Below are 17,200 nucleotides of genomic sequence, written 5' to 3' on the forward strand. Positions count from 1 at the left end.
ATAAAAAAAACGTTACACATCCTACCATGTATTTGAAACAGATGCATATTATATATTCTTTTGTTTATCGTTAAAGTGAGACGTCAAATTGAAAATATAATATAGATTTTATTGTTTGTCTATACTTAATGTCAAACGTAACCATAATAAATTCATTAAAACCTTAATAATTTTCAAACTTATAATTTTAATTAATTATGGTCGATTAATTACGTCGACCACCGGGTGACCACTAGTATACATGCATATGTATTTTTAACAAAATTTATTTCAAATTGTTCTACTGAACAATATTTTTAAGCACATAATTATAAATAAATAAAATGAAATAAATAAATAATAAAATAACCGCTTTTTACCAAATGCACATGGATGTATACACGGTACAATATACCAAAATAACATTTTTTTAAATGTTTGTCTGTCCGTCTGTCTGTCTGTTTGTTCGGCTGTGTTGAAACGGCTGGACCGATTTTGACGGGACTTTCATCGGCAGATAGCTGATGTAATAAGAAGTAACTTAGGCTACTTTTATTTCAAAAATGTATTTATTTTATAACTCAGCGAACTGAACAATAACTTATTTTTAATTCCACGCGGACGGAGTCGCGGGCACAACTAGTTTAAAATAACTGCTTATCGCAGATTCGAATAGGATGCCATCAGTCTTTTATAAGGTCGACGATTACCTACTTGATTTTCATTCGCATTTCATATTACTAGTTGTGTATCGTTCCGTACTCCCGTACGGAACGATGTTTTATTGTGAATTACGCGTCATCTGATTACGGTGCACATAACGATCTTTTGCAATTCATATGACCAAAAAATCGTGAGTAATTTTTCATTACATTTAAGTAAAAGTTTTAATATTACTATTTTATAAAACTATTAATATTTACTACATGGATCTTGAAATGTTTGTTTACATTTTTAATTTTAATGGTTATAATTTTGCTCTCATTTTAAAAGTAAATTACTAATGAATTTATTAATTTTGTCCGAAATAATATAGTTACTATATCCCTGTTTAAGTTTCTTCCGCTTTTAAACCAGTTTATTTTAATGATTTTGGTTGTAAGCCTACTTTCGTTTACAAAACTACGTCTGTCGTCTAATTTAAAAAAGGAAAAGAAAGTTTTTAATGAATCATAAATGGCTAATTAATATAATAATTATTAATTTTATGTATAGATTTTTTGTCGCTGAAATAATTGATTTTACCTACATAAAAACTGTATGTATATGAAAACATAAAAGGAATCATAAACTTCTACTTGCAATATCAAAGAGCTACATTTCATTTTAATAAAATAAAAATCTTTGTCCATATAATATGTCTTAGGTTCCACTCAAATTAGGAAATATAGATCACGTAGGTACATTGTTTCTGTTCGACTTTAGTGGGTTTTTGGGCATTTCCTAAAGCTACCAAATCTATGAATAATGAAAGTATGAAAGATTTTGATTCATTCATTTAGCTTGTAATGTACCAATGCTGGATTAACGATGGACCTCTTTCTTTGTAGTGAGACCCATAAGCAAAAATTAGTTTGTTTTTATTTGTCTAAATATTATATTCGACACTAAGTAGCTGTACCCGCGAATTTTTTCGCGTGGGAAATTTAATCTGGATACTCATTATTTTTTTAACAATTTGATCCTGATCCCGTGTGACCTATCGGTTAAAAGTACGAGTGTATATGTGACTTCATTTATCTTAGTATATGGTCTAAGATCCGAACCTAAGTCAATGTTCACTGAGCTGATAATAGAATGAAACATATTTTATAATATATTAAGTATATTAGATAATATATAAAAATGGGTTGCCTAAAAATCCTGGACAGACTATTTTTGATTATTTATAAAAAACTAGCTGACCTGGCGAACTTCGTATCACCTTATGTTTTTCTGAAATATAATAATAACATAATACCTATATCAAAATAAAATATAGCCTATCTTTTAAGTTGGATCAAACTGCACACGGTGTGCAAATTTGACTAAAATCGGTTTAGTAGTTTAGGAGTCCATTGAGGACAAACATTGTGACACGAGATTTATATATATTAAGATTATTATTTTTTAATCGAAAATGGAAACATCAAGATAATAAGAAAATTTTACTCTGACTTGATAGTATAAAACGTATAAAATGTTGATTGTAGAAGATAACTGGCATCGATATGTGATATGACCTGTTTACCTGTACCTGGTAAACCAGTAATTCGTCCAGGTAATAATGGGCTGCAAGCTGTGTGGCTACGGCAGTAAAGGATATAGCTCTCTCCTCTCTTTCAATGGGTGTCGTAATAGGCGTTTAAGGGATAACAAAGTTCCACTAACACCTTGGAACTTAAAAAGCAGATCGATGGCGGGATAACCATCCAACTGATGGCTTTGAGATACACAGGCCGAAGACGGGCATCAGCGTATTCGGTGCGGTAAAGCCAGCCCTGCGTGGTGACTATAATGGGCAACACAGATGAGTTCACGCCATTTTTGGCGCGAACTTGTGGAGACCTATGTCCAGCAGTGGACTGCGATAGAGGATGAAGTGTGCAACGGCTGCATATTCTATACGTTTCATACTATCAAGTCGGATTAAATTTTCTTATTATCTTGATGTTACGATTTTAAATTAAATGTAATTTTTTTTTATAATTAAAAAAGTCACTTCAGGATTTTTTAGGCAACCCATTTTTAATATATTATATAATATACTAAATTTATTATAAAGTATGTTTCATTCTGTTATCAGCTCGGACTTAGGTTCGGAATTTCTTCTTTTAGCCGTTCTAGAAACACTTGCAGAATAAAGTATATTAATGTTATTTGTTTTTTTATTATTTATATATTTTATTTTATATATTTTCATATTATAAGTCTTGGGATTTTAGTTGTTATTGTTCGCAAAATTTGTCGCATTTAATAGAAAAAAAAAATCGATTATTTCATATCTATCTGGGTGGTAGGTACTCGCGCCCGGTAAGCTCGGGTTTTCCCACGTAAATCCGGATTTTGCTGGAAGAATCCGGTGCAAAAAGAAGCCTATATGCTGCTCCACAGCCTCTTTTATCTTACAGTGAATGCCCCATAATAATCAGACGTTGCGAATATTAGCCCGGATGAACAGAAAGACAGACAGACCGACAAAAAATCTATGTATAGAGTATAGATTGAATATAAAATTAAGAATGATAATCTTTTTAAAATGTGTATTTACATATCAATCGGAACCTTTTAGATATACAGTAGTCTTTGGCACTGAATAGACACCTAAGGACCGAAATTTTTTTAACCGACTTCCAAAAAAGGAGGAGGTTCTCAATTCGACTGTATTTTTTTATGTATGTTACATCAGAACTTTTGACCGGGTGGACCGATTTCGACATTTTTTTTTTAATCGAAAGGTGGTGTGTGTCATTTGGTCCAATTTAAATTTATTTGAGATCTAACAACTACTTTTCGAGTTATATCTAATACTGCGTTTTTACTTGACGCTTTTTTCGTCATCCTACGTTGTATTATACCGCATAACTTTCTACTGGATGTACTGATTTTGATAATTCTTTTTTTGTTGGAAAGAGGATATCCCTAGTTTGGTACCATGATAAGAAAACCAGGATCTGATGATGTGATCCCAGAGAAATCGAGGGAAACTCTCGAAAATCTGCAATAACTTTTTAGTGGGTGTACCGATTTTGATAATTTTCAATTTAATCGAAAGCTGATGTTTATCATGTGGTCACAAATAAATTTTATCGAGATCTGATAACTACTTTTTGAGTAATCTTTGATAACGCGTAGTTACTTGACTATTTTTTCGTCGATCTACGTTGTATTACTCGTCGATGAAATTGAAGTCGGTTTTTTTTTCGTTGTGAGCAAACACAATTATTGTAAATTAATTATTATTGTTACACTGTTTACACTTTGTTTAACTGAGGTAGGGCACAGCAGGAATTTCCTGCTCAAAATATGGAGCAGCCCGACTGGGATAGTACCTCGACCTTACAGAAGATCACAGCAAAATAATACTGTTTTCAAGCAGTATTGTGTTCCTGTTGGTGAGTAAGGTGACCAGAGCTCCTGGGGGGATTGGGGATTGGGTCGGTAACGCGCTTGCGATGCTTCGGGTGTTGCAGGCGTCTACAAGCTACGGTAATCGCTTACCATCAGGTGAGCCGTACGCTTGTTTGCCGACCTAATGACATAAAAAAAAAAACACGACTTCTGTTGACTGTCATTCAGTTTAAGGCCGCGCTGCGATCTGCGCAGGGGATCTTCGCAGTGAGGTTGATTCAGGGGTACCACGATCCTCGTTGCCGAGACCTACGCATACGTCTCGAGTAGGAGAACTCTCGGTGAAAACCCCACGTTTGACGGGATCCTGCGCCGGATGGGGCTAGAAGCACTAAGCGGTGGTTGCGCCGTAAGTGCAATCCCCTTCCGTCTGAAGCAGGTTCGCACCGGGCACGGTTGTTTTTGTGACTTCTTGTGTCGGACGGCCCACAGGGAGCCGATGACTGGATGTCACGATTGTGGCGCGGCGGTGGACTCGGCCCAGCACACCCTCGAGGTGTGCCTGAGATGGGCGGCGCTGCGTCGCGATCTGACGATGGAGGGGACTTGTCTCTCCCGAGCGTCATCACCGCGATGCTCGGCGACGACGAGGCCTAGAAGGCGATGGTCTCCTTCTGCAAGACAGTAATGTCCCAGAAGGAGGATGACGAGTGGGTGAGAGAGGAGGCTGACGACAAAGCCTCCCTCCGCAGGCGACGAACGGGGGTGCGTAGGAGGCCCTACTTAATGCGTCTCCAGTAACGCCCCCGTGCCCGTGTCGGGTCGGGATGGGAGCCCGGTTCTACTAGACACGGCGTCGTCGGGATTATTCAGAGGTGAGCCGGACAGTCCCCATGGAGGAGTAATCTGACCTTTTCGTCAAGGTCAGCCTGTCGCTGGAGGGATCCTGTTGCTTTCAGATCCGAGACCCTCCAATTAAAGTGGCTGAAGGTTCCCGCAGGCTTTGGTCGGTATTGCACCCCCAAGTGCTGAGGCTGACATACGGTCTAGGACTGCCTACCCGGGCGTCCTGAATATCACCCGTAAATGGGTTCTGCTGCGATAAAAAAAGGTGTGGATCTATTCAGGTCCGAATGAGGACCAACGAAAAGAAATGTAGTTGTATACTTTGTTCATACAAAGTAGGTGTACATGTATATTATCTGTTTTGAATTTTGAATTTTATGGATATACCGAAGTCAATAATTGTTGCGACGATTGGTAAGAAGTTTTAGCTAAAATATGGTAAATATTATTACAGTAAAATAAGCTAGTGCGTGTATGCTGTAATGTAGGTAATATTATACGGTGATATGCGATTAATAAAATGAAAACATTGAATGAATTGTTATAGGTATCTAATGAAATATCATTTTGTATTTTTTGTTTAGGTTATAATAATTATTTCAACTGTTGCTCTCATCTGCTCTAAATTACTATTAAAAAAATATATAAATGAAGAAATACTTCAAAAATTAATTATGATTATTCATTTTTATTCTTAATAGGGATTCTTTTCGAAATAGTTCCACCATGTCGTCACAAGTATAAAATGATGTGGCATTTTATATATTGAAAATGTATTTAATTATTTGATGAGTTAATTTATTTATTTATTTCAGCTAACATTTATTGCACTTACAGTATAAAAGCCAAGGCAAAATAAGGAACAAAAATAAATAATATTATAACAAATACACAGCAAACAAGCTAGCACATAATTACAATACGAGAATACACTAATCATTTAACAATTTAACTAATGATATACACATAAACACAACAACACATTACTTCGAAATACAACATGATTTAGCAAATTGAGTCGAATTCATAGCAAGGATGTCAAATGTGACGCGTTGGTGCTTCACACCACTTTTTTGTGGCTGTTGCGCTGGCGGTAGCGGGTTTGATCCTCGCTTATGACAAATATTTATATTGATCATACAGATGTTTGCCGTGATCTGGGTGTTTGTGCAGTCCTTGTGGGTCTCTCCACCGTGCCTCAGAGAGCACGTTAAGCCGTCGGTCCCGGTCGTTATCATGTACAACTGATAGCGATCGTTACTCATGGTAGGGAATATATCTATCTGCCAACCCGCATTGGACAACCCGCATTAAGCTCAGACTGTTCTCCTAAATGGGGAAAGAGGACTATGCCCAGCTGTGGGATATTACAGGCTGAAGCGAAGCGATTTATTTATTTTATTTATTTAGATAAAATTAATCAGTACGGATTTACCGCTTACACTAATTAACATTTCAAAAAAATAATAAAATAACAAGTTACATTTATTGATCATAATAATAAGCATAAAAAAAATCCAAAGAAAAAACAGAAAATAATAATAATAATAATAATAATAGCAAAATTAAGATTCAGTCAAAATTAAACAAAAATATAAACAAAACAAAATAATAATAATAAAAATGTTGTGCGATGTTTCTATTACTATTGGAGGTCAATATACGATCAATAACTGAAGCGCTGACTGCGTTGGGGCGCTCCGAGCCGCAAGCGTCCGCACACACTCCACCACAAACAGCGGCCGGGAGCGCCTTATGACCGTACAGTACGAAGCGCATATACCACATGCCCCTAATGTTGCAGGGTTGTCTTTTTATTATTTAGTAGCTGCCCGAAAAGACTTCTATCTGTCAAAAATTAATAGATTTTTATTTACATATTTTTTTTTTTTTTTTTTTTTATTTTTTGTTTTAGAACCTTCTATGGACCTTAAGGAACATACAAAAAAAAATACCGAATTCGTCGAGCCATTCTCGAATTATGCGCTTAGCAACATTAATTTTTAATTATATAGAAGATCAAATGGTAGTAGTGAAGAATAAGGGCACACTTTCGCCTTTTTTTGCTATCGCAGGGGAACCCATTTACGGGTCCAGGACGCCCAGGTAGTCCTCGACCGTATGTCAGCCACAGCACTTGGTTCAATACCGACAAAACCCCTGCGGTAGTCTTCAGCCACTTTAATTTGAGGGTCCCGGATCTGCAAGCAACAGGATCCCTCCAACGACAGGCTGGCCATGACGTGTCCAAGCCCACAATTCCATTCACATAAAAGAATGATACAAATACGGGTGGTAAACACGTAGTTTAAAGAATAAATAACGGGCAAACTTTTTTTGCACTCGCTTGACTAAGGTTGTATAAAGTTTTTCGTGTGGATTCCAAATTAAGGCATTGTATTCCGATGTACTTTGAAAAAAAGCAAAGTATAATATTAAACTAGATTTTTTATTAGAAAATCTTGCCGATTGTCTTATAACGTTGTGATTGAACGTTAGCACAGAGTTAAAAATTATACCTAGATCACGTATTCTATCTTCGATTTCGATTTTCGATTCTATCTTATTTCTTTATCGACAAAGCTTCACCGTTGACGGTGTACATCTAAGAGGTCTGGGAACGGGACCGAGTATAATTTACAATTTTAAATTTAGATATAAATGCTAATTGATTGTCGCTGCTCCAGGCACAAAAGCGCATCGCAATCAGTATTACCTTCAATAGTTATAAATAACTTCAGGCCATTAGCGAACATCAGACATTGGGTTTTTTTGAACACTTCCGGAAGGTTGTAATGACCTTATAATAATGAGAAATTGGGTAGAGCCCAAAGTACTACCCTGGCTTACACCAGAAAGTACAAAGTATGGATCAGAACGAATATTGAACGCGATCTGTGAAATAATTGCAAAATACTTTAATAATGTGGTTAAAAAAAATATTTAGAAAACTTATTTAAAAGAACATCAATATTTATGCAGTCAAATGCTTTTTGAAAGTTAAAATAGGCAACGTCAACTTGATTTCTTCTGTCTAAAGCCCTTGTAATGTAGTTGGTATAATTGTGTTTGCTCGCAAACGAAAAAAAAAACGACTTCAATTACATCGACGAGTAATACAACGTAGATCGACGAAAAAAATAGTCAAGTAACTACGCGTTATCAAAGATTACTCAAAAAGTAGTTATCAGATCTCTATAAAATTTATATGTAACCACATGACAAACATCAGCTTCCGATTAAATTATAAATTATCAAAATCGGTACACCCAGTTAAAAGTTATTGCGGATTTTCGAGAGTTTCCCTCGATTTTTCTAGGATTCCATCATCAGATCCTGGTTTCCTTATCATGGTACCAAACTAGGGATATCCCCTTTCGAACAAAAAAAGAATTATCAAAATCGGTACATCCAGTAGAAAGTTATGCGGTATAATACAACGTAGGTCGACGCAAGTAAAAACGCAAATAAATAAATTTAAATGGGACCAAATGACACACACCATCTTTCGATCAAAAGAAAATTTGTCGAAATCGCTCCACCCAGTCAAAAGTTCTGAAGTAACATACATTAAAAAAAATACAGTCGAATTGAGAACCTTCTCCTTTTTTGGAAGTCGGTTAAAAATTAATAAGGTTCGTGGTAGTTGAGCGGCGGGCGCGACCGTGCAGGAGTCTGACAGTCGGGACTGTATTGAAGCAGTGATATGAAAATTAAAAATTGTTTCCAAAACCTGATAAAATAGCTATAGGTCTGTAGTTTTTTCTTTTTAATTGTCGTTTATAAAATTAACAAAAGATACATGACATAATAAAAAATAGCAACAAAAAACCACTAAGATATCTTCGTCTAATTATAAACATTCATTATTTATTAATGGTTATAGACAATATTCAACTTTTTTTCTATACTTAAAATATTAACAAAAATACGAAAAGCATTTGTAATGTTACAAATAAACACAATAATACAATAAAATACAATTTAAGTAAATTTTAGTTGAAAATATTTAAGTAATGTTGTTTTAATTTATTTTTGATATTTCTATTCGAAATATTTTGCACAATATAAGCAGTTGTAAGCTCCACCATACATACTGTCAGCGGGTTGCGGACGTAGTTGTCTCTCAGTGATCCGTGTGCATACAGAATGTTCAATAATATTTTTTAACGATATACTGAAAAATTGTTCTTTAAGCAATAATAAATCTACTTTGGAATGTACTGGTACAATTTTACAATGCTTAAAGAGTTCTGATTCGTTATTATAAAACTTGCATTTTATTTTTAGTGACATTATTGTTTTTAAAATATTTAATTGGACATTGTATTGGAGATTATTTTATCAAGGTAAGTTTTATATGTGCAGCCGTAACTACTAAAGCCGTATTATATATATGATTCTCCTAATGCGTGGTAAAGCATAATTTTTAATTTAAATGGGACACGATTTTTAAGTATTGTAATATTTGCAAGAAACTGTCTTCGTTTGTCACACACTAGTTCAATGAGGTGATTCCAGTCAAACCTGTTATCTATAACAGGTCCAAGATATGTTCGTGTTTGGGTAATCTCAAAAACTGAAACACATATTCACTCATTTATAAATACTTAGTACCTACTTCAGAACTGCAATTAAATGTTTTCAGCTTCAAAAATGACGAACTTTTTTTTTAAATTTTCAGTGCCTATTTTATGCATTTATTGGTAGATTGTACACTAATGCTGAAATGCATATTTATTCATTTTTAATCAACTGTCAAAAAATTAAGTTTCATGCTTCTTATTTACACACGTCAGAAGCTATAATTCATTAGCTAGCTAACTTCACGTCGTTAACTTCTTCTTCGTTGACTTGCTAACGTCAGGCTGTCGGCTTTTTGTGACGGTGTGCGCGCGCATCGTAAAAATTTATTCTCATCATTTTTCCCTAACGCACCAAAAAAGTAAGTAGGAAGTAAAAAATGACTGAGGGATGGATGATATGTAAGCTTTACGAACCATGGTAGTTCTCATTCACGGAAGGTGAACCATAAACGTGGTACAAAGGGGTCATGAATTGTTGTACCTTACCCCCTCTAAATATTATCAACTTCTACTCGAGCGGGCAGCTGCTAGCTGTCAAATATTTTCCACGTCATCTTTTAGACTATGATTTAACATCATCATCATAACTAAAAGCCATTAAGCAAAGAACTGAACGTATTAATGCGCTAAGGTTAAGAGAGTTAGCCTCCCATTTTAGAAAAAACCTCAATAACTCCACATAAATTATATATCATTTTTAACCGACTTCCAAAAAGGAGGAGGTTCTCAATTCGACTGTTTTTTTTTTTATGTATGTTACATCAGAACTTTTGACCGTGTGGACCGATTTCGATAATTTTTTTTTTAATCGAAAGGTGGTGTGTGCCAATTGGTCTCATTTAAATTTATTTGAGATCTAACAACTACTTTTCGAGTTATATCTAATAATGCGTTTTTACTTGACGCTTTTTTCGTCGACCTACGTTGTATTATACCACATAACTTTCTACTGGATGTACCGCTTTTGATAACTCTTTTTTTGTTGGAAAGGAGATAACCCAAATTTAGTACCATGATGAGGAAACCAGGATCTGATGATGGGATCCCAGAGAAATCGAGGGAAACTCTTGAAAATCCGCAATAACTTTTTACTGGATGTACCGATTTTGATAATTCTTTTTTTGTTGGAAAGAAGATATCCCTAGTTTAGTACCATGATAAGGAAACCAGGATCTAATGATGGGATCCCAGAGAAATTGAGGGAACTTCTTGAAAATCCGCTATAACTTCTTACTGGGTGTACCGATTTTAATAATTTTTAATTTAATCGAAAGCTGATATTTGTCTTGTGATCACGTATAAATTTTATTGAGATCTGATGACTACTTTTTGAGTAATCTTTGATAACGCGTAGTTACTTGACTATTTTTTCGTCGATCTACGTATGTATATATTACTCGTCGATGTAATTGAAGTCGGTTTTTTTTCGTTTGCGAGCAACACAATTATATAGATACTATAGATTAGCTTACTCTACCGGCGTCAACAACAAAAAAAAGTTAGTATATTTTGTAAATTAATTAATTATTAAAATTATATATATGATGACGGCTTTAATTTGGAAACAATGTTAACATGATTGACAGTCTGTAATTTTTTTATACAATTTCAAATCAACTCATGTATATATATATTTTTTTTGTATAATGGCGCTTTAGCTCAACGCTTTTGATACTTGCACCTCTGAGTCAATTTTAATAAAAAAAAAATTTCGGTCTATCATCTGAGCTTCATAATACAATAAAAAGATGAATGTTATATGCAGTGAGCAAAATTAGAAACGATTTGAATACCTGCAATAAATTATGATTTATTAAATTGAGTTGAATGATTTATTTACGTCATAATTACAAAAACGGTAAAATAAAATACTTACCTAGGCGACGAACACTGGTACAAGCAGAAAAATATCTAAGTAAGTCAGCCCGTAGTCGTGAAACACCAAATGAACAATCGTTAAATCGATTGATCTGACTGAGTAATTCGGATCTTTCAAACCAATCAGTGTTAGTATATTATGTAAATATTTACGTCGCGAAAGTGTAAAAGACATGTTTTATATATCCTTAATCTGTGCCAATCTATACTAATAATATAAACCTGAAAAGTTGGTAGGTTTGATTGTTTGTTTAAACGCGCTAATCTTGGAACTACTGGTTCGAATTGAAAAATTCCTCTGAGTTGGATAGCGTATTTAATTAAAAAGGAAGGCTAGGTATGCTTTAAGAAGTAGTAAGGCTATTTTTTCTCAAATCAACACGAGTGAGACTGCGGGGTCCGGCTAGTTTATAATTTATTTTATTCTTTTCAATTTACTTATACGACTAAAATTGTAATTCACTGTTATAATACAATAAACATTATAATTATAGTTTAAAATATTAAAAATATTATAACAAATTATTTATCAATAAAATATATATTTTATTTGTATGTACAAAGCGTGTCACTAAAGGCTCAACTAGCTCAAGTTTCGCAAAGGCTGCAACGCAGTGAAGGGTATTGCGCAAAGTCTTTTAAATAAACAGATGTAAACAGTATAAGCTATTCAATCCTACAACAAACACGCGCTTAAGTACCATTTATTTGACCGCTAAGCCGTTTTGCAGAATTACGTGGAATTATATTTTAAGAGTATGATTATATTCTATTCTTATAAGTGTACTTACATACTTATATCTTGTGTGAAAATAAAAGCGGGTGAATAACAAAAATTTGTTACTATGTGTAGATGGCGACGACAACGAAAGAAAATAGTTCGATAAATGAAGCTTATAGCTACGATTATAAGAAAAATATTCGCACAGCTCTTCCTCAGTTTATTGCAGTCAGCGTAAAAAATCTTCTACTAATAGGTAAGTCAAATTTACATTTCATTAATATTTTGATTATGTTAAAAGTACTGCTTTAAAAAATATTTTATAAACATTTCATGCTGCGATTTAGTAATTTAATATATAATTATGTATCTACTAAACGCACGACATAGTTTTTTGTCTGCGGTCATGGTCAAACTAGGCAACGCCGTAACGTTAGTACCATGGAGCTTAGAGAGAGTCATTAATTTTATGGTCCATACAGCGACGCCACTGTAGCAACAGGGTAATAATCAAATAGTGCTAAAATTAAATAATAAAGAAATGTAGATATATAATATAATAATAACTGACGACCGTGTAGATATTTATTTATTTAAAAATATAATAATATACATTTTTACAATTTTTATGACAATACTTTATATTCACTTCTAAAAGCTAAAGAGCTTATTAAAAATATTATCTTAATATATATAAATCTCGTGTCACAATGTTTGTCCGCGATGAACTCTTAAACTACTTAACCGATTTTAATCAAATTTGCACACCGTGTGCAGTTTGATCCAACTTGAAAGATAGGGTATATTTTGTTTTGATATATGTAATTATTATATTTAAGAAAAAAAATAAGGCGATACGAAGTTTGCCAGGTCAGCTAGTAAATTATATAGAAAGATAAATTCACAATAAATTATTGACTTTCAAAGTTATCTCACAGGAAATGTTTATTAATATTTATGTAAGAAAAAACTTCATAATCATATCCACACCTGTGCCTGCGCTAGCGACATTCTGGAGGGTTTTTGAACGGTTATTTAGCTGAAACTTGGAGACGTTTTTGAGCCTTTTTCTTTCAAACTTATTTCTCCTCTCTTCTACATTCCATAGTTAGTACGAACTTTTCTACGGGTATGACCGCAATGGTATTCCGAATAATACTCCGAGTAAAACCATTACAACTCATTATATTCTTGTGGTCATGTAAGTCAAATGTGTATAATATTGAATAGCTCGGAAATATGAAATATGATAACTTTACCTTGGCATTCTATAAAATACAGAATCTCCAGTCGGCAAGGTAATCAAAACGGCTCTTTACATTCGTAAAAAAAAATATTTAAAATAATTGCAAAGTTCGGAGAATTTTCGAACAAAAGTTTTTTACTTCATTAGTTTTTAAATGCTAATACTCAATTAGCAATGTTGATATTTATCAATTGAAATACGAACTTGATTTTATTACAAATAAAAATAGCCTTATCTAAACTTTCTTCTATTTATTAAATGAAGTTTTATTTACCTCTCATTTTCTGCTTTATGGATCACCTCGAAACGTTCTAGATAATAATACCTAGGCAACAATTCTTTAGCCAACTAGACAAAACCTACTTGGTATAATAAAACGATATTAATTTAATTTAGCATTTACCTAATGTTGTACAAATGTATAAAAAATTATGTGGTGTCATGGGACACCAAGTAGGAACGAAGTTCCTTCGGTTAGTATAGAATCAACACAATTTGAAAAAAAATGTTGAATTTTATATATCTTTTTTAATTCTTGACTTTTTTTTTAAATTTTGTTGATTGGTTTTTAATTAGGTACATAAAAGTATTTAGGAAATTAGTATTTTAGAAAATAACAAATACCGTAAAATAAAATAAATCAAACAGAATAACAATAATAATAATAATTCAAACTATTAAGTGAAATAAAAAAAAATGTCTATTTATTTTCGTCGACAGTATAAAATTACATAAATAATTTAAAAAAAAAAGTTTACTAGTAATATTTTAGTTTTACAAACGTCTTAATATACAGTCGTGTGACTGATATTACGTCACTTCCGTTATATATTTTTCTTACGATTTTAGTATCACATTTCTTTCAGTTCAGCCAAATGTCAAGCCTGCCGTAAGGAACTTCGTTCCAAATACAGTTTTACTTTATAACATTTACTTAATATACAGAGGTAGAAAATGAAAGTTATTTTCACCTCATCATGAAAACACCGGTCTCTTGTAGGCAATCATACATTACAGAAATGACACTAACAAACTGTACATAAAAGAAACTGTACATAATGATAAAATAGATATTTATGTTAATTGTATCATATCTAATAAATAAACAAACAAATAGTGCAATACGTAGAAAATATCACATTTATGGGCGTGAATACAGGTAAAAAATATAAAATGTATATGTTCAACATACCTACATACACCTAAAGTTCCTAAGGTAGGCATCTTGATCCCTGAGTTACTTCCTGTGTTTTAAGTAGCGGCCGGCTAATTTCTATATATTTTTACATTATATTTTATATTTATTCATTTATTACTATTACAATGTGTCAGATAGGGTGAAATCATAGTGGCAATATCGGTACCATGATATTAATCCTTATCCATTTAAATGATTTGGTAATTTAGGCTTATTATGTAGATACGTGTAAATTCCAATTTAAATAATTCAGATCGGACTTTTCGTTTAGAAGATACGATGGGTATAAACATTCTGTAATCTAATATTAAATTCTGTATTCTGTAGTCTAATAATAAATACAAATTCAATTATTTTCGTTAAATAATCGATTTTAAATTTTTAATTATACTAGAATGTTCTTAATTAACCGACAAACAACCTTGCAATAATAATGCGTTGAATGAGATAAACAGACTAAGAAACGTGTTCAGCGGTAACTAAAAAATCCAAAATAAATTAAAAGCAAAATAAACCTTTTTAAAAAACAATCCTTTACTAAAGCTTGTCGCAAGATTTACGATCCAGATAAACAAGTAAATTAAATAACTTGATGTGATTGATTTTAATTATTTAATTTTTCAAACTAAGGAAATACGAGATTACTAAAACCCTAAGGGTCTGTTTCACCAGTTATGGATAACGCTATTTGACAGATGATGATATCCAACAGACAAAAGTTATTATTATTTTTTACCATCGAATTCCACTGTATTTATGAGATATTTCTATACCCTAAAAAGAATCTAAAAGCTGTAGTTTTTTTTTTAATTGAAGTGAAACAGGTCCCAATGCTCAATAATTACTCCTACTGTTAAAGTCTAATCGTAGCTTATTTGCAGGTTGAACTTTATCCACGACTGGTGAGACATACCTAATAGTAATTCGAAATTCTAGAATCTACAGTATTTGCCAATATTTTGTATTACAGACTACATTTGATGTACAGACTTTTTTATGACTTGGCTAATAGTTACCTGGTCTGCAATATTTTTAGTTTTATTTTTAAGTTCAGGTTTCGTTTATTTAAAGAAAAAAAAAGACTTCCTTCTTATTAAAGCACACCTAACCTTCCTTTGTAAATAGTTTTTTTTAGTTGTGGATGCCGGTAGAGCAAGCAATTATCTATAAAATTATATATAATTTATGTCGAGTTATAGTCTTAGTTAGAGACCTTAGTGAAGATATGTGCTTCGACGTTCTCCATTGAACAAATAAATAGGTCCAAGGTGTTGCTTTTTGAATCTGTTCCGACTGATCAACGTAAAACGATTAGAAAAGGAAAGGGAAAAGAGAATCGTGTTTTATATGATATAATCAGCTTTTTCAAAGTAACTGATCCGGACTTACTCCCTGTATTCGTAGCACGGGATCTAGAAAAACTACCCCCAATTTTGTTCAATCACTTGGATACATCTAAGCTCCTGAAGGATTTGGCGTTGGTTCGTGGTGAAATTGATATTATTAAGTCCTCTTATGTATCCATCGATCAGTTAGAGGCCATAAAAAGGGATCTTTTGAAGTTTCAATATGCATTACCCCCCTTTTCTGCTTCTAAGATAAACATTAAAAGGGGCGCGTACCAAGATAGTGGTCCTATGGGCTTAACAAATATGGATGATTCAACTGTAAGTTGTTTCGAAAATGAAATAAATCTTCCAAATATTGATAGTCCCCGTTTTAAAAGTTTAAATAAAATAAGTGTGGACGGTAATAATCAAATTACTATGAGCAAAAGTCCAAAAGCGCGACCGGTAAGCGATGAGTCACCCGACAGCAAAGACTGTCAGCTGAGTGATGGCGATAAGACAACGCAAAATAAGTCTTATGCGGTAGCCACAAAGTCGAAAACGAAATCTAACCCAAATGAGGGGTGGAAACTAGTCCAAAAAAAAGGACGAAAGAGAAGGAATTATATTGAAGGGAAAACAGGGAGCGTGGTAGTTGATGCGGAGGAAAAATTCAGAGCTGCAGAGTGCCACATATCCCTATTCATTACAAATGTTCATAAGAATACTTCTGAATCGGATATCACTACGTATATTCATAAGAAAACCCAAGAAACGGTTAAACTGGAGAGAATATCTATACAACGTGACTGTTAATATAATGCTTATAAATTTTTGTATTACAAAGTAAAGTCCCTCTGTTCTTGGACGAGAGTCTATGGCCGAAAGGGATTATTTTTCGTCGCTTTATTAATTTTAAAGTGTCACGAAATAAAAATATCGGCTCAGTTATAAAAACACAAAATGGATAAAAATAAAAATATTTAAAGGGTTTGTGCTACATTTAACTGTAAGAATGTAAAAAGATCTATAGATAGTATCCGTGATTTATGTAAAACAGCTGATGTTGTGGCGCTCCAGAAGACATGGCTGTTGCCTGACGAAATACCTTTTCTGAACACCATCACCGACGAGTTCAGTTGTACAGGCATGTCAGCCGTAGATACCTCGGTGGGAATACTTTGTGGTAGACCTCATGGCGGTGTAGCCCTGCTGTGGAGGCGTAAGATCTTTCAAAATGTAACCGTCGTACAGTGTAATAGCTCTCGTGTATGCAGTGCAGTGAAAATGGTGTTAAATCGAAGGTCAATCTTATTAGTGAGCTTATATATGCCGACGGATTCATTGATTAACGTAACGGATTTTACA

General features: G+C 33.4%; 1 protein-coding gene across 1 annotated transcript in view; it reads left to right on the forward strand.

Moving 5' to 3' along the window:
• Positions 1 to 9,180: 9,180 nt before the first annotated feature.
• LOC123668616 (facilitated trehalose transporter Tret1-like) overlaps positions 9,181 to 17,200 on the forward strand; it is a 32,912-nt gene continuing 24,892 nt past the window's right edge. Inside the window, exons 1-2 of the mRNA XM_045602336.1 lie at positions 9,181 to 9,224; positions 12,193 to 12,316. Of these exons, the coding sequence (XP_045458292.1) occupies positions 12,193 to 12,316 (124 nt within the window). The 5' untranslated portion in view covers positions 9,181 to 9,224. The remainder of the gene's footprint in view (positions 9,225 to 12,192; positions 12,317 to 17,200) is intronic.

This window comes from Melitaea cinxia, chromosome Z (genome assembly GCF_905220565.1).
Source record: "Melitaea cinxia chromosome Z, ilMelCinx1.1, whole genome shotgun sequence".
In the NCBI taxonomy this organism is placed as follows: Eukaryota; Metazoa; Arthropoda; class Insecta; order Lepidoptera; family Nymphalidae; genus Melitaea; species Melitaea cinxia.